At 42.6% G+C, this 23,167-nt stretch overlaps 1 protein-coding gene across 4 annotated transcripts; it reads left to right on the top strand.

Annotated features, from left to right (window-relative positions):
* The first annotated feature begins 10,159 nt into the window (after nt 1-10,159).
* On the top strand, nt 10,160-22,557 carry LOC120034914 (claudin domain-containing protein 1-like). 4 transcript variants are annotated; one of them, XM_038981597.1, is made up of 6 exons: nt 10,160-10,208; nt 10,733-10,905; nt 11,010-11,315; nt 11,836-11,943; nt 19,754-19,891; nt 20,182-22,557. In XM_038981597.1, exons 3-6 carry the CDS (start codon nt 11,030-11,032, stop codon nt 20,400-20,402), a joined length of 753 nt encoding a protein of 250 aa, XP_038837525.1. In that variant the 5' UTR covers nt 10,160-10,208; nt 10,733-10,905; nt 11,010-11,029; the 3' UTR covers nt 20,403-22,557. The 4 variants fall into 4 exon arrangements, with proteins under 4 accessions (XP_038837525.1, XP_038837524.1, XP_038837527.1 ...); XM_038981596.1 differs by having other exon boundaries at nt 10,179-10,208; nt 10,730-10,905; XM_038981598.1 differs by having other exon boundaries at nt 10,189-10,208; nt 10,712-10,905.
* The last annotated feature ends 610 nt before the right edge of the window (nt 22,558-23,167 follow it).

Raw genomic sequence — 23,167 nt, forward strand, 5'->3', positions numbered from 1 at the left:
GTTCAGTAGGTCCTTTCCAGAAACAACCTCTAGGCACTGTGTAGATCTGAAAGGGATAGTTATGTGGAGCTATTCCCTTTTTACTTATACCTATCTATTTTCACATATACATAAAGTGAAGTGACTAGGGGTTCGGGGTTAGATCTGCCCATCCAATCACAGTCAACCTGTGCACTCTGTTTACAGTGAGCTCCAATGTATTGGGACAGTGACACATTTGTCGTTTTGGCTCTGTACTCCAGCCCTTTGGATTTGAAATGATACAATGACTATGAGGTCTAAAGTGCAGACGGTCAGCTTTAATTTGAGGGTATTGGCCTTCATATCAGGTGAACCGTTTATATATTACAGCACTTTTTGTCCCCACATTTTAGGGGACCAAAAGTATTGGGACACATTCACTTATGTGTAGTCAAAAGTTTAGTATTTGGTCCCTGATTACATCAAGCTTGTGACTAAACAAACTTGTTGAGTGCTTATGCTGTTTGTTTTGGTTGTATTTTGTCCCCATTAAAATGAATGGTAAATAATGTATTGTGTGATTTTGGAGTCACTTTAAGTGTAGATAAGAAGGGAATATGTTTCTAAACACTTCTACATTAATGTGGAGGCTACCATGACCCATTTATTTCTCGCGTAATGTAGGTCTTTTTCCTGTAGTCCTGACAGAGGTCCAGGATCAGGAAAAACAAAAAGGCCCAGTTTGTCGTCACCCATAAACGGCTGCTGCTCCAGTACAGGTAGGAGGTGAGAGGGTGAACGGATGGTGAACTGGACAGTCAGTCATTCATTCTGTACTATGAGTCTAGTCAACCAATCATCGATAGAATTGAACAAGCCTCTGATATAACTGAAGTCTTCAACTTCCTTCCCAGGCTCATGTTTTGAGGATTCTTCTGGGCTACTTGGCTCAGGACAGGGAGAGGCCACGACTCATACGAAGTGTTTAGTGTTGTGATGATACAGTACATGTGTATTTATGACAATGTTGTTGACTGTGTGTGTGACTGTGTGTGTGTTCAGGTGCTAAAGTCGCTGTGCCAGGCCTGGGCCAACCCCCTCTGGAGCGGCAGCTCTATGTGAGCCGGGCTCTACTGCTGTGTGTGGGACTACTGAGTGATGCAGAGTTACAGGAGCAACGCTCAGGTAACACCCACAACACTACGATACAGTATTATGTCACACGATTAGAGCTGTTCACACTACTTTCTGACCTCTGGGTTGTGTTCATTTTTATTTTACTAACCAGGTAGGCTAGTTTAGAACAAGTTCTCATTTACAAATACGACCTGGCCAAGATAAAGCATAGCAGTTCAACACATACAACAACACAGTGTTACACATGGAATAAACAAATATACAGTCAATAATACAGTAGAAAAATTCTATATACAGTGTGTGCAAATGAGGTAGGATAAGGGAGGTAATGCAATAAATAGGCCATGGTGGCAAGATAATTACAATATAGCAATTAAACACTGGAATGGTAGATGTGCAGAAGATGAATGTGCAAGTAGAGATACTAGAGCGCAAAGGAGCAAGATGAATAAATAAATACAGTATGGGGATGAGGTAGTTGGATGAGCTATTTACAGATGGGCTATGTACAGGTGCAGTGATCTGTGAGCTGCTCTGACAGCTGGTGCTTAAAGCTAGTGAGGGAGATCTCCAGCTTCAGTGATTGTTGCAATTCGTTCCAGTCATTGGCAGCAGAGAACTGTAAGGAAAGGCGGCCAAAGGAAGAATTGGGGTGACCAGTGAGATATACCTGCTGGAGCGCGTGCCAAGGGTGGGTGCTGCTATGGTGACCAGTGAGCTGAGATAAGTCGGGGCTTTACCTAGCAGAGACTTGTAGATGACCTGGAGCCAGTGGGTTTGGCGACGAGTATGAAGCGAGGGCCAGCCAACGAGAACGTACAGGTCGCAGTGGTGGGTGGTATATGGGGCTTTGGTGACAAAACGGATGGCACTGTGATAGACTGCATCCAATTTGTTGAGTAGAGTGTTGGAGGCTATTTTGTAAATGACATCGCCGAAGTCGAGGATCGGTAGGATGGTCAGATTTACGAGGGTATGTTTGGCAGCATGAGTGAAGGATGCTTTGTTGCAAAGTAGGAAGCCGATTCTAGATTTAACTTTGGATTGGAGATGCTTAATGTGAGTCTGGAAGGAGAGTTTACAGTCTAACCAGACACCAAGGTATTTGTAGTTGTCCACATATTCTAAGTCAGAACCGTCCAGAGTAGTGATGCTGGACGGGTGGGCAGGTGCGGGCAGCGATCAGTTGAAGAGCATGCATTTAGTTTTACTTGCATTTAAGAGTTGTATGGCATTGAAGCTCGTCTGGACGTTAGTTAACACAGTGTCCAAAGAAGGGCCAGAGGTATACAGAATGGTGTCGTCTGTGTAGAGGTGGATCAGAGAATCACCAGCAGCAAGAGCGACATCATTGATGTATACAGAGAAGAGAGTCGCCCCGTGAATTGAACCCTGTGGCACCCCCATAGAGACTGTCAGAGGTCCGGACAACAGGCCCTCCGATTTGACACACTGAACTCTACCAGAGAAGTAGTTGGTGAACCAGGCGAGGCAATCATTTGAGAAACTAAGGCTGTTGAGTCTGCCGATAAGAATGTGGTGATTGACAGAGTAGAAAGCCTTGGCCTGGTCGATGAAAACAGCTGCACAGTAATGTCTCTTATCGATGACGGTTATTATATCATTTAGGACCTTGAGCATGGCTGAGGTGCACCCATGACCAGCTCTGAAACCAGATTGCATAGCGGAGAAGGTACAGTGGGATTCGAAATGGTTGGTAATCTGTTTCTTAACTTGGCTTTCGAAGACCTTAGAAAGACAGGGTAGGATAGATATAGGTCTGTAGCAGTTTGGGTCTAGAGTGTCTCCCCCTTTGAAGAAGGGAATGATCGCGGCAGCTTTCCAATCTTTGGGAATCTCAGACGATGCGAAAGAGAACTTCGGCAGATCATTTTAGAATGAGAGGGTCCAGATTGTCTAGCCTGGCTGATTTGTAGGGGTCCAGATTTTGCAGCTCTTTCAGAACATCAGCTATCTGGATTTGGATGAAGGAAAAATGGGGGAGGCTTGGGCGAGTTGCTGTGGGGGGTGCAGGGCTGTTGACCGGGGTGGGGGTAGCCAGGTGGAAAGCATGGCCAGCCGTAGAAAAATGCTTATTGAAATTCTCAATTGTAGTGGATTTATCAGTGGTGAGTGTTTCCTAGCCTCAGTGCGGTGGGCAGCTGGGAGGAGGTGCTCTTATTCTCCATGGACTTTACAGTGTCCCAGAACTTTTTTGAGTTTGTGCTACAGGATGCAAATTTCTGTTTGAAAAAGCTAGCCTTAGCTTCCTAACTGCCTGTGTATATTGGTTCCTAACTTCCCTGAAAAGTTGCATATCACGGGGGCTATTCGATGCTAATGCAGAACGCCACATGATGTTTTTTGTGCTGGTCAAGGGCAGTCAGGTTTGGAGAGAACCAAGGGCTATATCTGTTCCTGGTTCTACATTTTTGAATGGGGCATGTTTATTTAAGATGGTGAAGAAGGCACTTTTAAAGAATAACCAGGCATCCTCTACTGACGGGATGAGGTCAATGTCCTTCCAGGATACCTGGGCCAGGTCGATTAGAAAGGCCTGCTCGCTGAAGTGTTTTAGGGAGCGTTTGACAGTGATGAGGGGTGGTCGTTTGACCACAGACCCATTACGGATAATGTACAGACAAGGGTATGGTAGGATGTGAGAACATTGGAGGTAAACCTAGGCATTGAGTAATGATGAGAGAGTTATTGTCTCTAGAGACGTTTAAACCAAGTGATGTCACCGCATATGTGGGAGGTGGAGCTAAATGGTTGGTTAAAGCATATTGAGCAGGGTTAGAGGCTATACAGTGAAATAAGACAATCACTAACCAGGACAGTAACGAACAAGGCATACTGATATTAGGGAGAAGTATGCGTAGTCGAGTGATCATAGGGGTCCAGTGAGTGGTTGGGCTGGCTGGAGACACGTCGATTCAGACAGCTAGCAGGCCGGGGCTAGCAAGCTAGCAGAAGGGCCTTAGAGGGACGTCACGACGGAGGAAAGTCTGTTTTAGCCTCCGCGTGCAGTGATGTCAATAGACCAGTCGTGATGGATTAGTAGGGTTCCGAGTAGCAGAGGGGCCCAGACCAATTGGCAAAATAGGTATAGTTGCCCGAGAAATTGGCCGATGGGCCTATTATTTAACAGCGATATGCTCTAGACCGGCCGCGGCTAGCAGGCTAGCAGATGAGCATTCAGGGGACGTCACAACGTCGGAGCCAGTTGAGTACCCCCTCGAGCAGATTACGTCGGTAGTACAGTCGGAAATAATCGGCGGGGTTCCGTGCCCCGTACCGGCAGTAGAAGGGGTCCGGTATTGTAGCCCAGGAGTGGCTGATGGGCTTCTTCAGCTAGCCGGGAGATGGGCCTAGCATGGGCTAGCTCCAGGCTAATTGGTGCTTGCTTCGGGACAGAGACGTTAGCCAGGAGTATTCACTCAGATTGCAGCTAGCTAGCTGCGATGATCCAGGTGAAAAGGTCGGATTGCGCAATCGATATGCTGATTGAATTTAGGGAGCCTTGTTCTCAGATTAGTCTTGTTAAAATCCCCAGCTACAATAAATGATGCCTCAGGATATGTGGTTTCCAGTTTACATAGAGTCGAAAGAGGTTCTTTCAGGGCTGTCGATGTGTCTGCTTGGGGGGAGAATATACACGACTGTGATTATGATCGAAGAGAATTCTATTGGTAGATAATGCGGTCGGCATTTGATTGTGAGGAATTCTAAGTCAGGTGAACAAAAGGACTTGAGTTCCTGTATGTTGTTATGATCACACCACGTCTCGTTAATCATAAGGCATACACCCCCGCCCTTCTTCTTACCAGAGAGATGCTTGTTTCTGTCGGCGCGATGCATGAAGAAACCAGGTGGCTGTACCGACTCCGATAGCGTGTCTCGAGTGAGCCATGTTTCCGTGAAACAAAGAACGTTACAGTCTCTGATGTCTCTCTGGAAGGCAACCCTTGCTCGTACTTTGTCTACCTTGTTGTCAAGAGACTGGACATTGGCGAGTAGTATGCTCAGGAGTGGTGCGCGATGTGCCCGTCTACGGAGCCTGACCAGAAGACCGCTCCGTCTGCCCCTTCTGCGGTGCCGTTGTTTTGGGTCGCCAGCTGGGATCCGATCCATTGTCCTGGGTGGTGGGCCAAACAGAGGATCCGCTTCGGGAAAGTCGTATTCCTGGTCGTAATGTTGGTGAGTTGACGTTGCTCTTATATCCAATAGTTCCTCCCGACTGTATGTAATATAACCTAAGATTTCCTGGGGTAACAATGTAAGAAATAACATATAAAAAAAACTAAATACTGCGTAGTTTCCTAGGAACGCGAAGCGAGGCGGCCATCTCTGTCGGCGCCGGAAGTATCAAGCAAACGGCTCTGGTGATTACACGAATAATAACATCAGCTAGCTAGCTAACAGTACACTTTAGCTTAAGACATATAGCTAGCTAGCAAGGTAAACAATGAACCTAGCAAGGTAAACAAAGTTAACAGACGTCACGTAACGTTAGCTAATGAGCCAGCCAGCTAGCATTAGCTAGTTAAAAAACAATGAACACAGTGCCAAATCATGTCGTTACTACCCTGCATGAATACGGCTCTGGGATACGAATAATAACGTCAGCTAGGGAGCCAGCCAGCTAACGTTAGGTAGCTAGCTATCAGTACACTTTAGCTTGAAATTAATCACTTTCTGTCAAAATTAGAAACGTGTAATATCTGAAAATGTAGCTAGCTACTGCTAGAGAATCTTACCTGTATCATCATGCATGATGGAAGTGTCAACCTGTCAGGAATGCCATACCATGGTTGCCCTACCATGGTTGCCCTTAGTTTGAAGAAGTAATCCGGAGACAGGTGTTTTCTGTCTCTTAGCTATAATACTCTAATTCCACTGATTTTAAAACTTGATCCTCCAGAAAGTGTAGAGCAACACTTATTCAACTCCACTACACAATAATTTAAAAAAAATCTGCATTCGACAGGATTACCAACACAGACTGACGAGATCAAATATACAGAGCCTTCTATATGGCATACCAATCCAAACTCATCTCTCGGCATGTCCAGCCCACTCATTATATCAGCCAATCATGGCTAGTGGGAAGGTTGCTTCCTTTTTCTGTGGCTTAACCAACAAGGTTCGTAATTGAACAATTTTATTTGTATTTACAGATGGCATACAAGTTTGTTATTAAGGCACATGAAAGTTTTGAGAAGGCATTTCTGCCAAAAAAAGTCTGAAGTTTACATACACTTAGGTTGGAGTCATTAAAACTCATTTTCCATCACTCCACACATTTCTTGTTAACAAACTATTGTTTTGGCAAGTCGGTTAGGACATCTACTTTGTGCATGACACAAGTAATTGTTCCAACAATTGTTTACAGACAGATTATTTCACTTATAATTCACTGTATCACAATTCCAGTGGTTCAGATGTTTACATACACTAAGTTGACTGTGCCTTTAAATAGCTTGGAAAATTCCAGAAAATGATATCATGGCTTTAGAAGCTTCTGATAAGCTAATTTACATAATTTGAGTCAATTGGAGGTGTAACCGTGGATGTATTTCAAGGCCTACCTTAAAATTCAGTGCCTCTTTGCTTGACATCATGGGAAAATCAAAATAAATCAGCCAAGACCTCACAAAAAAAATGGGTAGACCTCCACAAATCTGGTTCACCCTTGGGAGCAATTTCCAAATGCCTAAAGGTACCACATTCATCTGTACAAACAATAGTACGCAAGAATAAACACCATGGGACCACTCAGTCGTCATTCCGCTCAGGAAGGAGACACGTTCTGTCTCCTAGAGATGAACGTACTTTGGTGCGAAAGTGCAAATCAATCTCAGAACAACAGCAAAGGACCTTGTGAAGATGCTGGAGGAAACAGGTACAAAAGTATCTATATCCACAGTAAAACGAGTCCTATATCGACATAACCTGAAAGGCCGCTCAGCAAGGAAGAAGCCACTGCTCCAAAACCGCTATAAAAAAAGTCAGACTTGGGTTTGGAACTGCACATGGGGACAAAGATCGTACTTTTTGGAGAAATGTCCTCTGGTCTGATAAAACTGTTTGGCCATAATGACCATCGTTATGTTTGGAGGAAAAAGGGGGAGGCTTGCAAGCCAAAGAACATCATCCCAACTGTGAAGCACGGGGGTGGCAGCATCATGTTGTGGGGGTGCTTTTCTGCAGGGGGGACTGGTGCACTTCACAAAATGGATGGCATCATGAGAAAGGGGAATTATGTGGATATATTGAAGCAACATCTCAAGACATCAGTCAGGAAGCTAAAGCTTGGTCGCAAATGGGTCTCCCAAATGGACAATGACCCCAAGCATACTTCCAAAGTTGTGGCAAAATGGCTTAAGGACAACAAAGTCAATGTGTTGGAGTGGCCATCACAAATCCCTGACCTCAATCCTATAGGCAAATTTGTGTGCAGAACTGAAAAGGCGTGTGCGAGCAGGGAGGCCTACAAACCTGACTCAGTTACACCAGCTCTGTCAGGAGGAATGGGCCAAAATTCATCAAACTTATTGTGGATAGCTTGTGGAAGGCTACCCGAAACATTTGACCCAAGTTAAACAATTTCAAGGCAATGCTACCAAATACTAATTCAGTGTATGTAAACTTCTGACCCACTGGGAATGTGACGAAAGAAATACAAGCTGAAATAAATCATTCACTCTACTATTACTCTGACATTTCACATTCTTAAAATAAAGTGATGATCCTAACTGACCTGAGAGAGGGAATTTTTACTAGGATTATATGTCAGGAATTGTGTAAAACTGAGTTTAAATGTATTTGGCTAAGGTGTACAGTATGTAAACTTCCGACTTCAACTGAATATACACATACATACACACACATATATATATATATATATATATATATATATATATATATATATATATATATATATATATATATATATATATATATATATATACATATTTCCTTTATTACCGTACCACCCCTCCTCCAATTGGAGCAAACTAGTGAACAACAACGCTTAAGGCCTGTATTTCCAGCTTATACATACTACATACATTTTATGGATACAGTTTATTTTACAATAGTTTTATTTTGTTTGTTTTTAACTCTTGTCCTTCCTCTACCCTCAACCTCTCCCATATATGTATTATGTCCATCTGATTTTATTTCCATTTGCCATTCCTTTCAAACTGTAAAAGTTCCTAACCTATAAACGTTTTACGGGCACAGTATGTATTGGTTATCTTGTTGTTATTAGTTCCAACCTTAAGCTCCATTCAACTTCTTCTGTGGGGTCATATTAGTGTTACATCAGACGAGTCCCGTGACACTTGTGGGGGTTGCAAGCAAAACGGAGAACACCATCATGTTCGTCAGTCTCATCTTTCCATAATTTGTAGGCCATATTTGTTTTGTAGGCCAAACCCTTTGGCCGCTACAGACATTTTCGGGAGAAGACCAATTTCCGGGATGCGGAAGGCCAACATCAGCGGATGTGGTGGATTGAGACACAGCCCATACAAAAAACTAATATCTAGCTTAAACCGATGGATTTTAATGAGGATTCCTTTATCATGCTAATTCAATGTCAGCGGGTGTGTCATGGAATTATTTTAATCAAAAGGAGAGACTTTAAAATGTCTATATGTATAATTTAATTACAGCAGTAATGGAACTTGTCAACGAGCCCCCCCCCCCCCTGGGTAATTCGTTGAGAGCCCAACCATCAAGACTTAGCCACAGCATTTTATAGAAAAGTCTGTCTCCTGGAAGTTCATGACAAATCACAGATGAGATAATTTATACAAAGGCACATTATGCTCTCATGCAACAGACATCAAGATTTACATGGCGCCAAATATCTGTCTCTAGTTCATTCACTGCTTGTGTGTACAAAAATATTAATGCAACCTAGAACCGACGAGTTGACGTTTTTGGCACTTCGGAGTCAAGAAGTGCGGCTGGGGATCCTTACTATGCGCCCACTACGAGTTTGTGTCACAACGGGAGGAGGGAGGCAACTCTAGGTTGGCGTCCTCTTCAGCCTCCCCTCCTTAGAAATTGTCTTGTTTTTAAGAATGTTGTCAGAATCATATTGTAGACTAACAGCATGAAACTACTAGAGAGTGATATCAAAATGTTATGAACAGGAGATAACAAATACATATGTTATTAACTGACAGCTATAGCGCTTTCCCGTTTGTAGTCCTAAAAAACTGAAATTAGTTACGGTTCGTTCAGCCATTCCTATTGGGAAAGCATAGGGTTTTGGGATAAATGATGATATTAAGGTCTGTGGTTATTTAACACAGGCTTAGGAGATCTTATACATTTTGTTCTATGAGATAATATCAGTCAGTTAACAGGACCTTAATGAATTATGAAGCCTTTATGTGCTTTTATTGATTACATAAATGCTTAAAAATTCTAAATTGATGTTAGATGATGAATATTATCTCATAGAACAAAGTATAAGATATTCCCGCGACACTGGGACACCACCCTATGGTACTCTTAATCACAGCCGTATATGATACAGCCTGGATTCAAACCAGATACTATTGTGACTCCTCTTGCACTGAGATGCAGTGCGTTAGACTGCTGCGCCACTTGGGAGCCTAAATGCCTGTGTTAACCACAGTTATTATTTTCGGTGTTTTTCCAAAAACGCCATTAATTTCCATATAGGCTTCGCCAATCGAACCATGGCTGTGTTAGTGCCCACAAAGAGACGCCATTAGTTCGCCATTCATAGAACCACCTCAGTGTATTGAAAGGCGAATGTGTAACCAAAAACTACAAAGCCCACATGGTAGGGTTTCACAAGACGCTGTCTGATGATGCTGCTTTGACAAAAAAAGCCACACCCCTCAATAGTTACCACAGCCACAAAGTCGTAAACCCCTCTATTTCTCCAATATTCATAAAATCTTATTTTAAACCTAACCACACTGCCAACAGTATGCCTAAACTTAAATTAAGACAAAAAATATAAAAATTGTTTTCATGAATTTTTACCATAGCCAATTTTGACTTTGTGGCTGTGGTAACTAGTGAAAACCCTAAATCATACGGAAAAGGAACGCTATCAAGTGAGTTGAATAGCTACATGTTCATAGTATTTGCTATAAACGTTAGTATCGTTTAAATTAATCTGAAAGCCATTACATTGATCGATTTAAATGCATGATGGCTTTGTTCATTCACAACAAATATATATTTTTTTCAAGAAACATGCCACTCTGTCGTGGCGGTTTTGCACCAGTTAGCTAGCTAGCGTTATTAACGTTAGCGTTTGATGACAGTCGGTAGATAAAAGGCAATATGTGTAATTCTTGCCACTTTGATTATTTTCTCATAGCAGGGACATGGTTTTCTGTTTAGTAAGCTAGTTAGATGCATGTCATTACTTCATAATTATTACCATATGCTTATTTGCATTCGCCTTAACAAGATACTGACAGCTAGCTAACCCCCTTTCGTCTGTGCTTTGCTGCTTTTTAACTAACGTTACAGGATCTTGCTATCAGAGCCAAAATGTGCCAGTCTAAGATCTGAATTAAAATTTAGTTGAATTGCAATACATTCTCTTCAGATTTGTTCTCCTTCAAAGCAGTGAAGCTGGCCTGCTTGGTGATGGTGGGGTTGTGAGGACCTGGACTACAAGGAAGGCACAGAGGACAGGCTGGGAAGCACTGAAACAACCATCATGCTCAGGAACTGCACTGTCAGTGTTAAGGACATTACTGCAAGGCTGTTAAGTGCTCACTGACTAGCTGACCTCTTATAGTGAGTGCCCTTATCCCCTACTTTTCAACTTCCCTTCATAGGAGGGTACGAGTCGACACACTAACAAATGCAGTAAGAGTAAAATAATTTTTACCCACAAACAGACACTCTTGACTTGCAAACCATGGTGGATAACCGCTACGCTACAGCCCTGGTCATTGGCTCTGTTCTGAGTCTGCTGGCCACAGTCTATCTCTCCGTTGCCGTGGCAACACAGCACTGGTACCAGTACCGAAGTCCGCCCGGCAACCATGAGGCCAGCAACGCTTCGGAGCTGCGCGAGGACTTCATCAACGGGGAGTTTGATGAAAAGGCTTACAGCGACACTCTGTTCCGCCTCAACGGCACACTGGGGCTGTGGTGGAGGTGTGTGCAGGCGCCAGGCCAGTCGCACTGGTTCAAAGAGCCTGGTAAGAACCTACACACACTAGAGCGGGTCACCAAACACATTACTAAGTTGCATTGGTTTAAAGCGTCTGCTAAATTACAAATATTATATTACTGTATATTATGATGAATATATGTAAATATAGTATATATATATTACAGCATTCATTGCAGGTGTTGGTACAGAAAGGGTGTGCTGAATACACCAGCTATACATCACTGTGCCCATCAGTCTTATACACCATGCTAATATTGTATAATAAAGCAAAGCCTCCTTTTTTCTGATACCCACACAGGAGCAACACTCGGTTTGCTATTAGTATAAATATTTGGTGCTTACTGCCAATGAGTTTGGGGTTCAATATGATCGCAGGTTGTCGACAATGCAGCTTTTAAAGGCAATTTCTGATTGAGCCGACATCTGCAGTGTTTAACCGTGAATGCGAACATGTGAACATTGCCTTTAAAAGCTGCAATGTCGACAACCCACATCAGATTGAATCCCGGCCTAACGCTCTGTCTGTCTGTCTCTTGTTCTCTCAGATCCTAAGATGGTGACACAGTGTGTGAGCTTCACCCTGCCTCAGCAGTTTTTACCCAAGTACAAAGAACCAGGGAATCACAACACTGGGGAGGACCTGCTTCGGACATGTGAGTCTTGCCTTGCAGCCACACACACACATACATACAGTGCCTTTGGAAAGTATTCAGACCTCTTGACTTTTTCCAAATGTTGTTACGTTACAGCCTTATTCTAAAATGTATTTAAATAAATAAAACATCCTCAGCAATCTACACACAATACCCCATAATAACAAAGCGAAAAGGGTATTTTGAATTTTTTGCAAATGTATTAAAATAAAAAACAGAAATACCATATTTGCATAAGAATTCAATCCCTTTGCTACGAGACTTGAAATTGAGCTCAGGTGCATCCTGTTTCCATTCATTATCCTTGAGATGTTTCTACAACTTGATTGGAGTCCACCTGTGGTAAATTCAATTGATTGAGCATGATTTGGAAAGGCACACACCTGTCTATATAACTCAGCACCTCCCTATCCACATAGACGGGACAGTAGTGGAGAAGGTGGAAAGTTTTAAGTTCCTCGGCGTACACATCACAGACATACTGAAATGGTCCACCCAATACAGACATTGTGGTGAAGATAGCGCAACAGCTTGTCACCTAAATTTGGCTTGTCACCTAAATACCTCAAACGTTTACAGATGCACAATTCAGAGCATCCTGTTGGGCTGTATCACTAGGGTTGCAAAGGGTCGGAAACTTTCCATGGGAAGTTAAGCCCAGGAATTTGATGAATTTTGCTTAAATTCATCAAAAAAGTTAGCTTAACAGTGAACCTTTTTTTGTGGGATACACAAGGCAATTCTAGGTCTTGTGGCATATATTGATTAACTTCTTATGGCTGGGATCCCGTTAACGGATCGATATGACAACAGCCAGTGAAAGTGCAGGGCGCCAAATTCAAAACAACAGAAATCTCATAATTAAAATTCCTCAGACATACAAGTATTTTACACCATTTTAAAGATAAACTTGTTGTTAATCCCACCACAGTGTCCGATTTCAAAAGGCTTTATGACGAAAGCACACCATCTGATTATGTTAGGTCAGTACCTAGTCACAGAAAAACACAGCCATTTTTCCAGCCAAAGAGAAGAGTCACAAAAAGCAGAAATAGAGATAAAATGAATCACTAACCTTTGATGATCTTCATCAGACGACACTCATAGGACTTCATGTTACACAATACATGTATGTTTTGTTCGATAAAGTTCATATTTATATCCAAAAATCTTAGTTTACATTGGCGCGTTATGTTCAGTAATGTTTTGCAGAGAGCCACATCAATTTACAGAAATACTCATAATAAACATTGATAAAAGATACAAGTATTACACATGGAACTTTAGATAAACCTCTCCTTATTGCACCCGCTGTGTCAGATTTCAAAAAACTTTATGGAAAAAGCACACCATGCTATAATCTGAGTACAGCGCTCAGAGCCCAAACAAGCCATAAAGATATCCACCATGTTGTGGAGTCAACAGATGTCAGAATAGCATTATAAATATTCCCTTACCTTTGATGATCTTCATCAGAATGCACTCCCAGGAATCCCAGTTCCACAATAAATATTTGATTTGTTCCATAAAGTCCATCATTTATGTCCAAATACCTCCTTTTTGTTTGCGCGTTCAGTACACAATCCAAACTCACGACGCGCGGGCAAGTCCATGAGAAATTTCAGACAAAGTCATATTACAGTTCGTAGAAACATGTCAAACGAAGTATAGAATCAATCTTTAGGATGTTTTTAACATAAATCTTCAATAATGTTCCAACCGGAGAATTCCTTTGTCTGTAGAAATGCGATGGAACGCAGGTCTAACTCTCACGTGAATTTGCGTGGTCAGCTCATGGCACTCTGCCAGACCCATGACTCAAAGAGCCCTAATTCCCCCCTCCTTCACAGTAGAAGCATCAAACAAGGTTCTAAAGACTGTTGACATCTAGTGGAAGCCTTAGGAAGTGCAATATGACCAATATCCCACTGTATATTCGATAGGCGATGAGTTGAAAAACTACAAACCTCAGATTTCCCACTTCCTGGTTGGATTTTTTCTCAGGTTTTTGCCTGCCATATGAGTTCTGTTATACTCACAGACATCATTCAAACAGTTTTAGAAACCTCAAGAGTGTTTTCTGTCAAAATCTACTAATAATATGCATATATTAGCAACTGGGCCTGAGTAGCAGGCAGTTTACTCTGGGCACCTTATTCATCCAAGCTACTCAATACTGCCCCCAGCCATAAGAAGTTAAACTATCCCCAATTCAATGGAATTGCAACCCTCTGCATGCACAGTGCATTCTTCCATCACATGCACAGCTGATTCTCAAGCTCTTCCTCACTAATGAGATGCTATTGAGCCCACACTACTACACTGTCTGAGGCAAGGACTACATGCTCTCTGGTAAGTTTTGATTACAATACTGTGTGGGGTGAATATATTTTATATGGCATACATTATTTTTTGTTAACTAGTAAATAGTAGCCTACAGCAAAGTGTGTTTAAATAATTTCTAACTTGTTAACAACTTCTGCTAGTTAGCAGGCTCAAGCAAGCTAAAACTAACTGAGGAGTGTTATTTCACCTGTTTCCATACATGTTTCATTTTAAAACATTTATCTTACAAAGGAGTTGTTTAATCTAACTGCTTAACTTATTTATCTGTACATGGAATTGTATTTGTTTTGTGTTTTTACTCCTTTTTTTCTAATCTTTACAGGAAAATGCCACAGGCACTATCTGATGTGTGGAGACATTTCACTGCAGCTAATGTAGAAGGAAAAGCTGTGTACATTTGCAAATACTGTGCCAAATCATATGTGAAGAATGCAACAAAGATGCAGAATCATCTGGCCAAGTGCATAAAGTTCCCTCAGCGCTCACAACAAGCAACCTCTGACAAAAGTCCCTCTACTTCTATTCGAGGTGAAAATTATGAATCAGACACCTTATCAATAGCAACAGCTCATGGTCCTCCTGGAATCAGAAGTTTTTTTGACTCAATGGAGGAACGTAGTCAGAGAAATGCTGATGAATGTCTTGCTCGAGCTGTGTATGCAACTGGTTCACTTCTGATGCTCACTGGCAATGTGTATTGGAAGAGATTTCTGAATGTTCTTCGCCAAGTATACACCCCTCCAACCAGACATGCTTTATCTACTCACACTGCTGGATGCAGAGTTCAAGTGAAGGTCAAGCAAATCATAGAGAAAGCAGACTATTGCAATCATCTCTGATGGGTGGTCGAATGTTCGTGGGCAAGGAATAATTAACTACATCATCTCCACCCCTCAACCAGTATTCTACAAGAGCACAGACACAAGGGACAACAGACACAACGATCTCTACATTTCAGATGAGCTGAAGGCAGTCATCAACGACCTTGGACCACAGAAGGTATTTGCACTAGTGACAGACAATGCTGCGAACATGAAGACTGCTTGGTCTTAAGTGGAGGAGTCCTACCCTCACATCACACCCATTGGCTGTGCTGCTCATGCATTGAATCTGCTCCTCAAGGACATCATGGCACTGAAAACAATGGATACACTCTACAAGAGAGCCAAGGAAATGGTTAGGTATGTGAAGGGTCATCAAGTTATAGCAGCAATCTACTTCACCAAGCAAAGTGAGAAGAATAAGAGCACCACATTGAAGCTGCCCAGCAACACCCGTTGGGGTGGTGGTGTCATGTTTGACAGTCTCCTGTAGGGGAAGGATTCTCTCCATGAAATGGCCATGTCACAGTCTACTGATATGGACAGCCCCATCAAGAGGATACTCCTGAATTATGTATTTCGGGAGAGAGTGGTAAAGCAGCCTGAAACTCCTGAAACCTATAGCTGTAGCCATTGAACGGATTGAGGGAGACAATGCCATCATGTCTGTTGTTCAGACTCTGCTTGCAGATGTACGAGAAGAAATCCCACTTCACTGTTGCTCCAAGCAGAGGAAACTGCAGTTCTGAAATGCATCAAAAAGCGTGAAGACTTCTGCCTGAAGCCCAAACATGCCGCAACGTACATGTTGGACCTCAGGTATGCTGGCAAGAACATCCTGTCTGGTGCAGAGATCAACAAGGCCTATGGTGTCATCACTACCGTGTCTCACCACCTTGAACAGAATGAGGGCGAGGTTCTTGGCAGTCTGGTGAAGTACACTTCCAAGTAAGGGCTTTGGCATGGAGATGTAATATGGCAGTCGTGCCAACATATCTCATCAGCCACCTGGTGGAAGGGACTTTGTGGATCTGAGGCTCTTTCCCCTGTTGCCATCATCCTCAAAATCCCACCAACATCAGCTGCCTCAGAGCGCAACTGGTCCTTGTTTGGGAACACACACACCAAAGCACGCAACAGGCTAACCAATACAAGGGTTGAAAAATTGGTGGCCATCCGGGCAAATTTGGGGCTTTTTGAGCCTGACAATGAGCCATCCTCAACAAGGTTGGAAAGTGACAGTGAAGATGAGTCTGATGTTCAAGAGGTGTTCATTGAGGAGGACCAGGGAGAAGACATGGAAGCCTGAGAGGAAGTCAACCAAAGCTTTAGTTTCTAGACTATCATTTTACAGATGTATGTTGAAAACGTTTTTGGGAGATGCGATGGGATCATTCAATATTCTCTTTCTTTTTTTGTTCATTGAAATCATCCCATGTGAAGAGTCAACTCATTTAATTAAAGTTAAATTCGTAACAACATTATTCTTATTTTTTTTATTGGAAGTATTTAATCATTTGCAATTATGTCTACTTATGATAAGGTAAAATATTTATGTTTCTGTCTCCATATGATATGGTAAATATATCCAATGCAAAAAACATCTACATTTAAATGGTATTAATATGAATTTTCATATATTTCCGTTAATTCCCATATATTCCCGTTAATTCCCACGGAAAGTTTCCACCTCTGAATATTCCCCAAAATGTGCAACCCTATGTATCACCGCCTGGTACGGCATCTGCACCACCCACAACCGCAGGGCTCTCCAGAGGGTGGTGCGGTCTGCACAACAGCACCCGTTATCACAGGAAGGCCAAAAAGATCATCAAGGACAACAACCCGAGCCACTGCCTGTTTATTGCGAGTGTAGCGAAATGCTTGTACTTCTAGTTACGACAGTGCAGTAATATCTAACAAGTAATCTATCAATTCCACAACTACCTAATACACACAAAAATAAGAAAAGGGATGGGAAAATAATATATACATATAAATATATGGATGAGCGATGACTGAGTGGCATAGGCAAGATGCAATAGATGGTATAGAAATACAGTATATACATATGGGAAGAGTAAATGCAAGATATGTAAACAATATTAAAGTAACTAGTGATCTATTTATTAAAGTTGCCAATGATTTCAAGTCTGTATGTAGGCAGCAGCCTCTCTGTGTTAGTGATGGCTGTTTAACAGTCTGATGGCTATTTTTTCAGTCTCTCAGTCCCAGCTTTGATGCACCTGTACTGACCTCGCCTTCTGGATGGTAGCAGGGTGAACGTGTATGTGACCAATAAAATTTGATTTGATAAGGTCCCACAGCTGACAGTGCATGTCAGAGCAAAAACCAAGGCATGAGGTCGAAGGAATTATCCATAGAGCTCCGAGACAGGATTGTGTCGAGACACAGATCTGGGCATGGGTACCAAAAATATTCCTGCAGCATTGAAGAACACTGTGGCCTTTCTTAAATGGAAGAAGTTTGGAACCACCAAGACTCTTCCTAGAGCTGGCCGCCCGGCCAAACTGAGTAATCGGGTGACAAGGGCCTTGGTCCTTGTCACCCGGAGACCAAGAACCCGATGGTCACTCTGACAGAGTTCTTCTGTGGAGATGGTAGAACCTTCCAGAAGAACAACCATCTCTGCAGCACTCCACCAATCAGACCTTTATGGTGGAGTGTCCAGACGGAAGCTACTCTTCAGTAAAAGGCACATGACGGCCCACTTGGAGTTTGCCAAAATGCACCTGAAGACTCTCAGACCATGAAAAACAAGATTCTCTGCTGTGATGAAACCAAGATTGAACTCTTTGGCCTGAATGCCAAGCGTCACGTCTGGGGGAAACCTGGCACCATCCCTACGGTGAAGCCTATTGGTGGCAGCATCATGCTGTGGGGGTGTTTTTCAGCAGCAGGGACTGGGAGACTAGTCAGGATCAAGGGAAAGATGAACGGAGCAATGTACAGTGATGAAAACCTGCTCCAGAGCACTCAGGACCTCAGACTGGGGGCGACGGTTCACCTTCCAACAGGACAACGACCCAAGGCACACAGCCAAGACAACACAGGAGTGGCTTCGGGACAAGTCTCCAAATGTCCTTGAGTGGCCCAGCCAGAGCCTGGACTTGAGCCTGATCAAACATCTCTGGAGAGACCTGCAGCAACGCTCCCCATCCAATATGACAGAGCTTGAGAGGATCTGCAGAGAAGAAGAATTGGAGATACTAAACTTGTAGCATCATACCAAAGAAGACTCGAGCCTGTAATTGATGCCAAAGGTGCTTCAACAAAGAGCTGAGTAAAGGGTCTGAATACTTATGTAAATGTGATTTAAAAAAATGTTTGTTAGCCAAAATTTTAATAAGGATGTAACCTAACAATGTGGAAAAAGTCAAGGGGTCTGAATCTTTTCTGAAGGCACTGTATAAACATACTGTAGTTCAAACAAGGTTCACTAGTTTTTATTTAGTTTGTTTTATGAAAACATGTGTTTTTCATTTTTATATTATTTAGAATCAGTTTTAGTTTTAGGGACAGAAATTAGCCAATGCGTGGGAGGCTAGGATACATTTATGTGTTGTATAGTTTGTTTATTTTGAGATGTCACGTCTTGCCACTGTGGGGCAATAATCCATCAGGTGATGGGTCAGGTCATAGGTTACGTGAGATGATGTACAAAGTAAACAGTAGTGCTGGGTAGATTTCCTCAACAACCAGCAGCGTTAAAGCGCCAGGCTCAACTTCTCAGCTGTTTAGCCCTGTGGCTACCACGTTGTAGAAGCGTGAAGCGCACATGCACAGCTACTCTGTTAGAGCAAAGTCTTGCGTCACGCTCCTCTCATTAGATGCGATCGAGTAGTGAGGCTAACAAAGCCGACTGTTGACGGAAGTCTTTGAGAGAAGTCTGGGTAGGTGCATCTGTGACATTAGTGGTTTTCAAACAGCAAGGCTCAGATCAACATGATGGCAGTGTCAACATAGCCACTATTGTTTATGCGTTTTTTTCCTTTATAAATGTTGAAATAAACTTTTCTAAACCCCCATATCACACTCACAAACAGAAAACATAGGCGTAACGTTTACAATTAATTAGAGAGGTCTCAAATATCACTTTGATTTGGATCCCCTGTTCTGCAGTTGCACCTCCGCCGACGTCACTCCTCGACTTTCGTCTACAGTCGGTTGCTTGAACCTTACCACTCAAACCCAATCTGTGTGGCCCGAGAGAGAAAAACTAAAACTAAACATTTGTGTTTTTTTGTTTTTTCAAACAGGTTTGTTAATGATTTTACTTCAGGTTACGGGGGGGGGGGGGGGGGGAAATCCTGATTAGTTTGTTTTCATTTAATATAATAACCTTGGTTCAAACTAAGCTTGTGTTTCATAGAAATGAGGTGATTTGCACTGTTGTTTCTTATTGTTACTGACAGTCATGGGACCTCATCGCTTTCCCTTTCTCTCTCAGGCAAACACACACAGAGACACACATAGCCACGTGTTCATAATAAATATTGGTTTGGCATTATAAAGCTCTTCCTTCAGATAGTGTTTATCCGTCTACGAAACTATAAAAATAACTTTATTTGTACTGCACTTTTCTGACATTTCTAAGTTGGTTTCTCTCGGTGTCTGAGCAGACCTGTGGAGGTGCCAGTTCCTGTTGCCTCTGGTGTCCCTAGCCTTTGTGTTCCTCAGCGGACTCGTCGGAGTTTGCGCCTGCCTCTGCCGCAGCATCACCCCCACCCTGGCCGTTGGAGTGCTCCACCTGCTGGCAGGTTTGAGAACTACGTGGATAATCACAGTGCCTCTCAACTCCCTTAACCCTCCCACCACACACGAACACACACACAAACTTTACACCCAACAACATGTAAAGGTATGAATGAAAGCTAAGGCATTCATGATTCATGCCGCCTACCACATCTCGATTTCTCTCTTAATGAAATTCAATTGTGCTTTATTGGCATGAAATACACATGAACATTTTGCCAAAGCAGAAGGGTTTTCAATGAAGTAAAATGTACAATTGCATAAAGTTACATTCATTGTTGTCTTTCCCATCCAGGTCTGTGTTCCCTAGGCACAGTGTGCTGCTTCCTGGCTGGCATGGACCTGCTCCACAGGGTCTCTGTGCTTCCCGACAGTGTGGACGGCTCCCTGGGCTGGTCCCTGTACCTGGCCCTCATCTCCTCGCCACTGCAGATGATGGCGGCCGCCCTCTTCCTGTGGGCCGCCCGGAGCCACCGCCAGAACTACACCCGCATGACGGCCTACCGGGTGGCCTAAAGAGACTGGGTTTCTTTTATACATCAGGGTTGCATTCAGTAAGAGCATAACGTTTTGAAATGGAAGATGTGAAGTTGTAGAGTGTTGCCAGTAACATGCAGACTCCAATTTGTAGAAGGTGAGATTGTTTCTATGAAATGGCTACGTTTCTAAACATTTTACGAACTGCATGTTTAACTGAATGTGACCCTAAACTAATCCTAAATGGCAGTCTACTCCTGAGGGGTATCCTACGAAGCAGGTTTGAGTAATTAGCCAGGTGACTTTGGTCAACTCGGAGTTCAATTCGGGGCACCAGTCATACGAAAGTGTCTCACCTTTTAGCCAAGTACATTTCTATGGCAACAAACCCATCAGAACTCCGGGCCGGGCTAACTCGCAGCTAACTCCACTTACCCTGAATAAAATGACAGAGCCGTGAGTTGAGGACCAATGAAATCCGATACCTCTCGATCAAAGATTGCGTCGTCATCCCTTTCATTTGAGGAAGACGAATGATTCGATATAAAAACATTTAAAAAAGATTCAATATTTTAATTGAATCAAATGGTTTGTTTGTGTAAAAAAAAAATGTATTTACACATTTAGTAATGACAGAAAGCATTTTAAACTTCACTCAATGTAACACTTTTGTATAACTTAATAAATAAATATTGATAGGAGTGGGTAGAAAGTGCTTGTGCATTGATAAGCACACCAAAGTCAGCATTCATGAGAAGTAATAAAATAAAGACGGTTAGTTCATTTTGGAAAAATAGTTAGAGTAGTTTTAGCTTGCTTCCTAGGATACTCCTCTGCTCTTGAAAGGCCTATGTGTTTTCGCGTCCGTCTTAGCCCAGCACCGAAGCTGTTAAACGTCCTGTTGGTAAGTAGAATCTGGGTCACGTTCAGAGGGGTGCAACGTACTGAAACATTGCAAATAGAAATGTGATAATTAGAGCTGACATTTCTTACTCGTCATGTCAGAGTATCTGAAGGCTCCACACCGTTGTGCCCTACTGAACACAACTCGAGTGATTTAGGTGCTGGGCTGGGACAAAAGTCTGCACTCCGTTGCCTCGCCAGGACGAGACATGAAGAGCACAGGGTGGCCCAATGATTCACTCTGTAACAACTACGCCTTTACAGTGTCGTCATGACAATCTTCCCCATTACTACACCTGATTGACAGATTTTAGGGTGACTAAACCTTCGACACCTTAACTACACCCCACAGGGTGGCGCAAAGAATCTCTCCACCTTAAGCACAACTGTTCGACAGCTCACACTAGCCAACGTAACCTCAAACGAGACTTTGCCTGTATAAACATATCCTAAGAGCTTCTCACTGTTGTAGAGGCAAGTGTTTGATTTGATTTGACTTTCAGATGAATTTGTCCCCAGCAGCACGTACTGTATGTGTATAATGTTTAACAACACCTGTGGTTGATTGTGAGAAGGTGAGGTACGTTTGTTTTTCTTAAACTGTTTTGTTGGTGAATCTTTAGCGATGCTTTTTTTCATTCAAGTTACCAACGATTGGAGTCATATTTTGCCTTTGCTTTTGTTGCCATCTCTACCATTTATGAATGAACGCTTTTTGCGATCCTAGCCTTTTTTTCTAGGTTTTCCGAAACGGTTCGTTTTTTGTTGTTGCTTTTTGAAGTTTTGTATTATGTTATCTATAGAGCGTTGTAGTGACTTTTGACCCCGTTTGCCTACATTTCCCTTTTTTATTTCAGCTGATGAGAATGTTCAGTTGAATTTTGTGTCATATGTTGATTTGGAATGTAACCACTTTGCCATTGTCATCCATATTTATTGACATTTATTTGAATGTAAAGACATGTTATCCCGGGTTGTTTTGACGCCACTATAGCTAACCTGTGTTTTGATCTTCCTCTTGATGTCCATGATATTGTTTTGGTTATGTTGAAGTAAATGCAGTTGCAATACTTAGCTTTTCTGAAGCCTACTTGAAACTACCAATGACAAGACAACGGGCACTAACTCCAAGTACACTTGGTAAATGAGCACTCAACAGATATTGTTTACTGGGACACTTTATGAAGGGTGTTTAAATGTGTTGAGACAACTTGTGGCTTTTGTAAGTGTTTTTATGTGACTATACCTAAAGCGTACCTGTTTCCATAAGAATAAAGTTCACCTCTGCTGACCTCCTGTCTGAGTGTTAATATTGTATGTGTGTTTTAGATAATTAAATGGTGTTGTGTGTAACATCTAAAGTTCAGGAGGGAAGACCACACCTGAAACAATTTACATCTCTTTCCCTTTTGACAATCAAACAATTTACTTCATCCGCCAATCAATGGCTGTGCTGTATATATTCGTGATCTTCTGTAGCATTTCGCATCCCTTCACCACCCCCCGTCTCCTCCCCTCCCTGCTCTTCTTGTTTTTTCCCCAGGATACATTAACTCTGCACCAAGAAGATGCCTCCAGGACTCCCACCCCAAACACTCAGTCTTCATCTGACGATATCTCGACGACCAATCATAGCTCCCGAACTATCACTTCCCATCAACCTTCCGAAACCATAATGACCTTTCAACCACTGCAAACCATTAAGCTCCTTGAATCATCCAGGGCTCCTCTCGATGCTGCGACACCACCTCTGACGATGCCTGCCAAGATCCATTCCACAACCACCATTCCAGTCATCCAACTTCATAGCAAACTCGAGCTCATTTCTGCATGACGTCATTCTGCATTCATACCGTTGTAACCTTTTCCTGCATTAAACTATCTCAAAGGTGTCGTCTGTA

Source organism: Salvelinus namaycush, chromosome 42, assembly GCF_016432855.1.
Source record: "Salvelinus namaycush isolate Seneca chromosome 42, SaNama_1.0, whole genome shotgun sequence".
Lineage (NCBI taxonomy): Eukaryota > Metazoa > Chordata > Actinopteri > Salmoniformes > Salmonidae > Salvelinus > Salvelinus namaycush.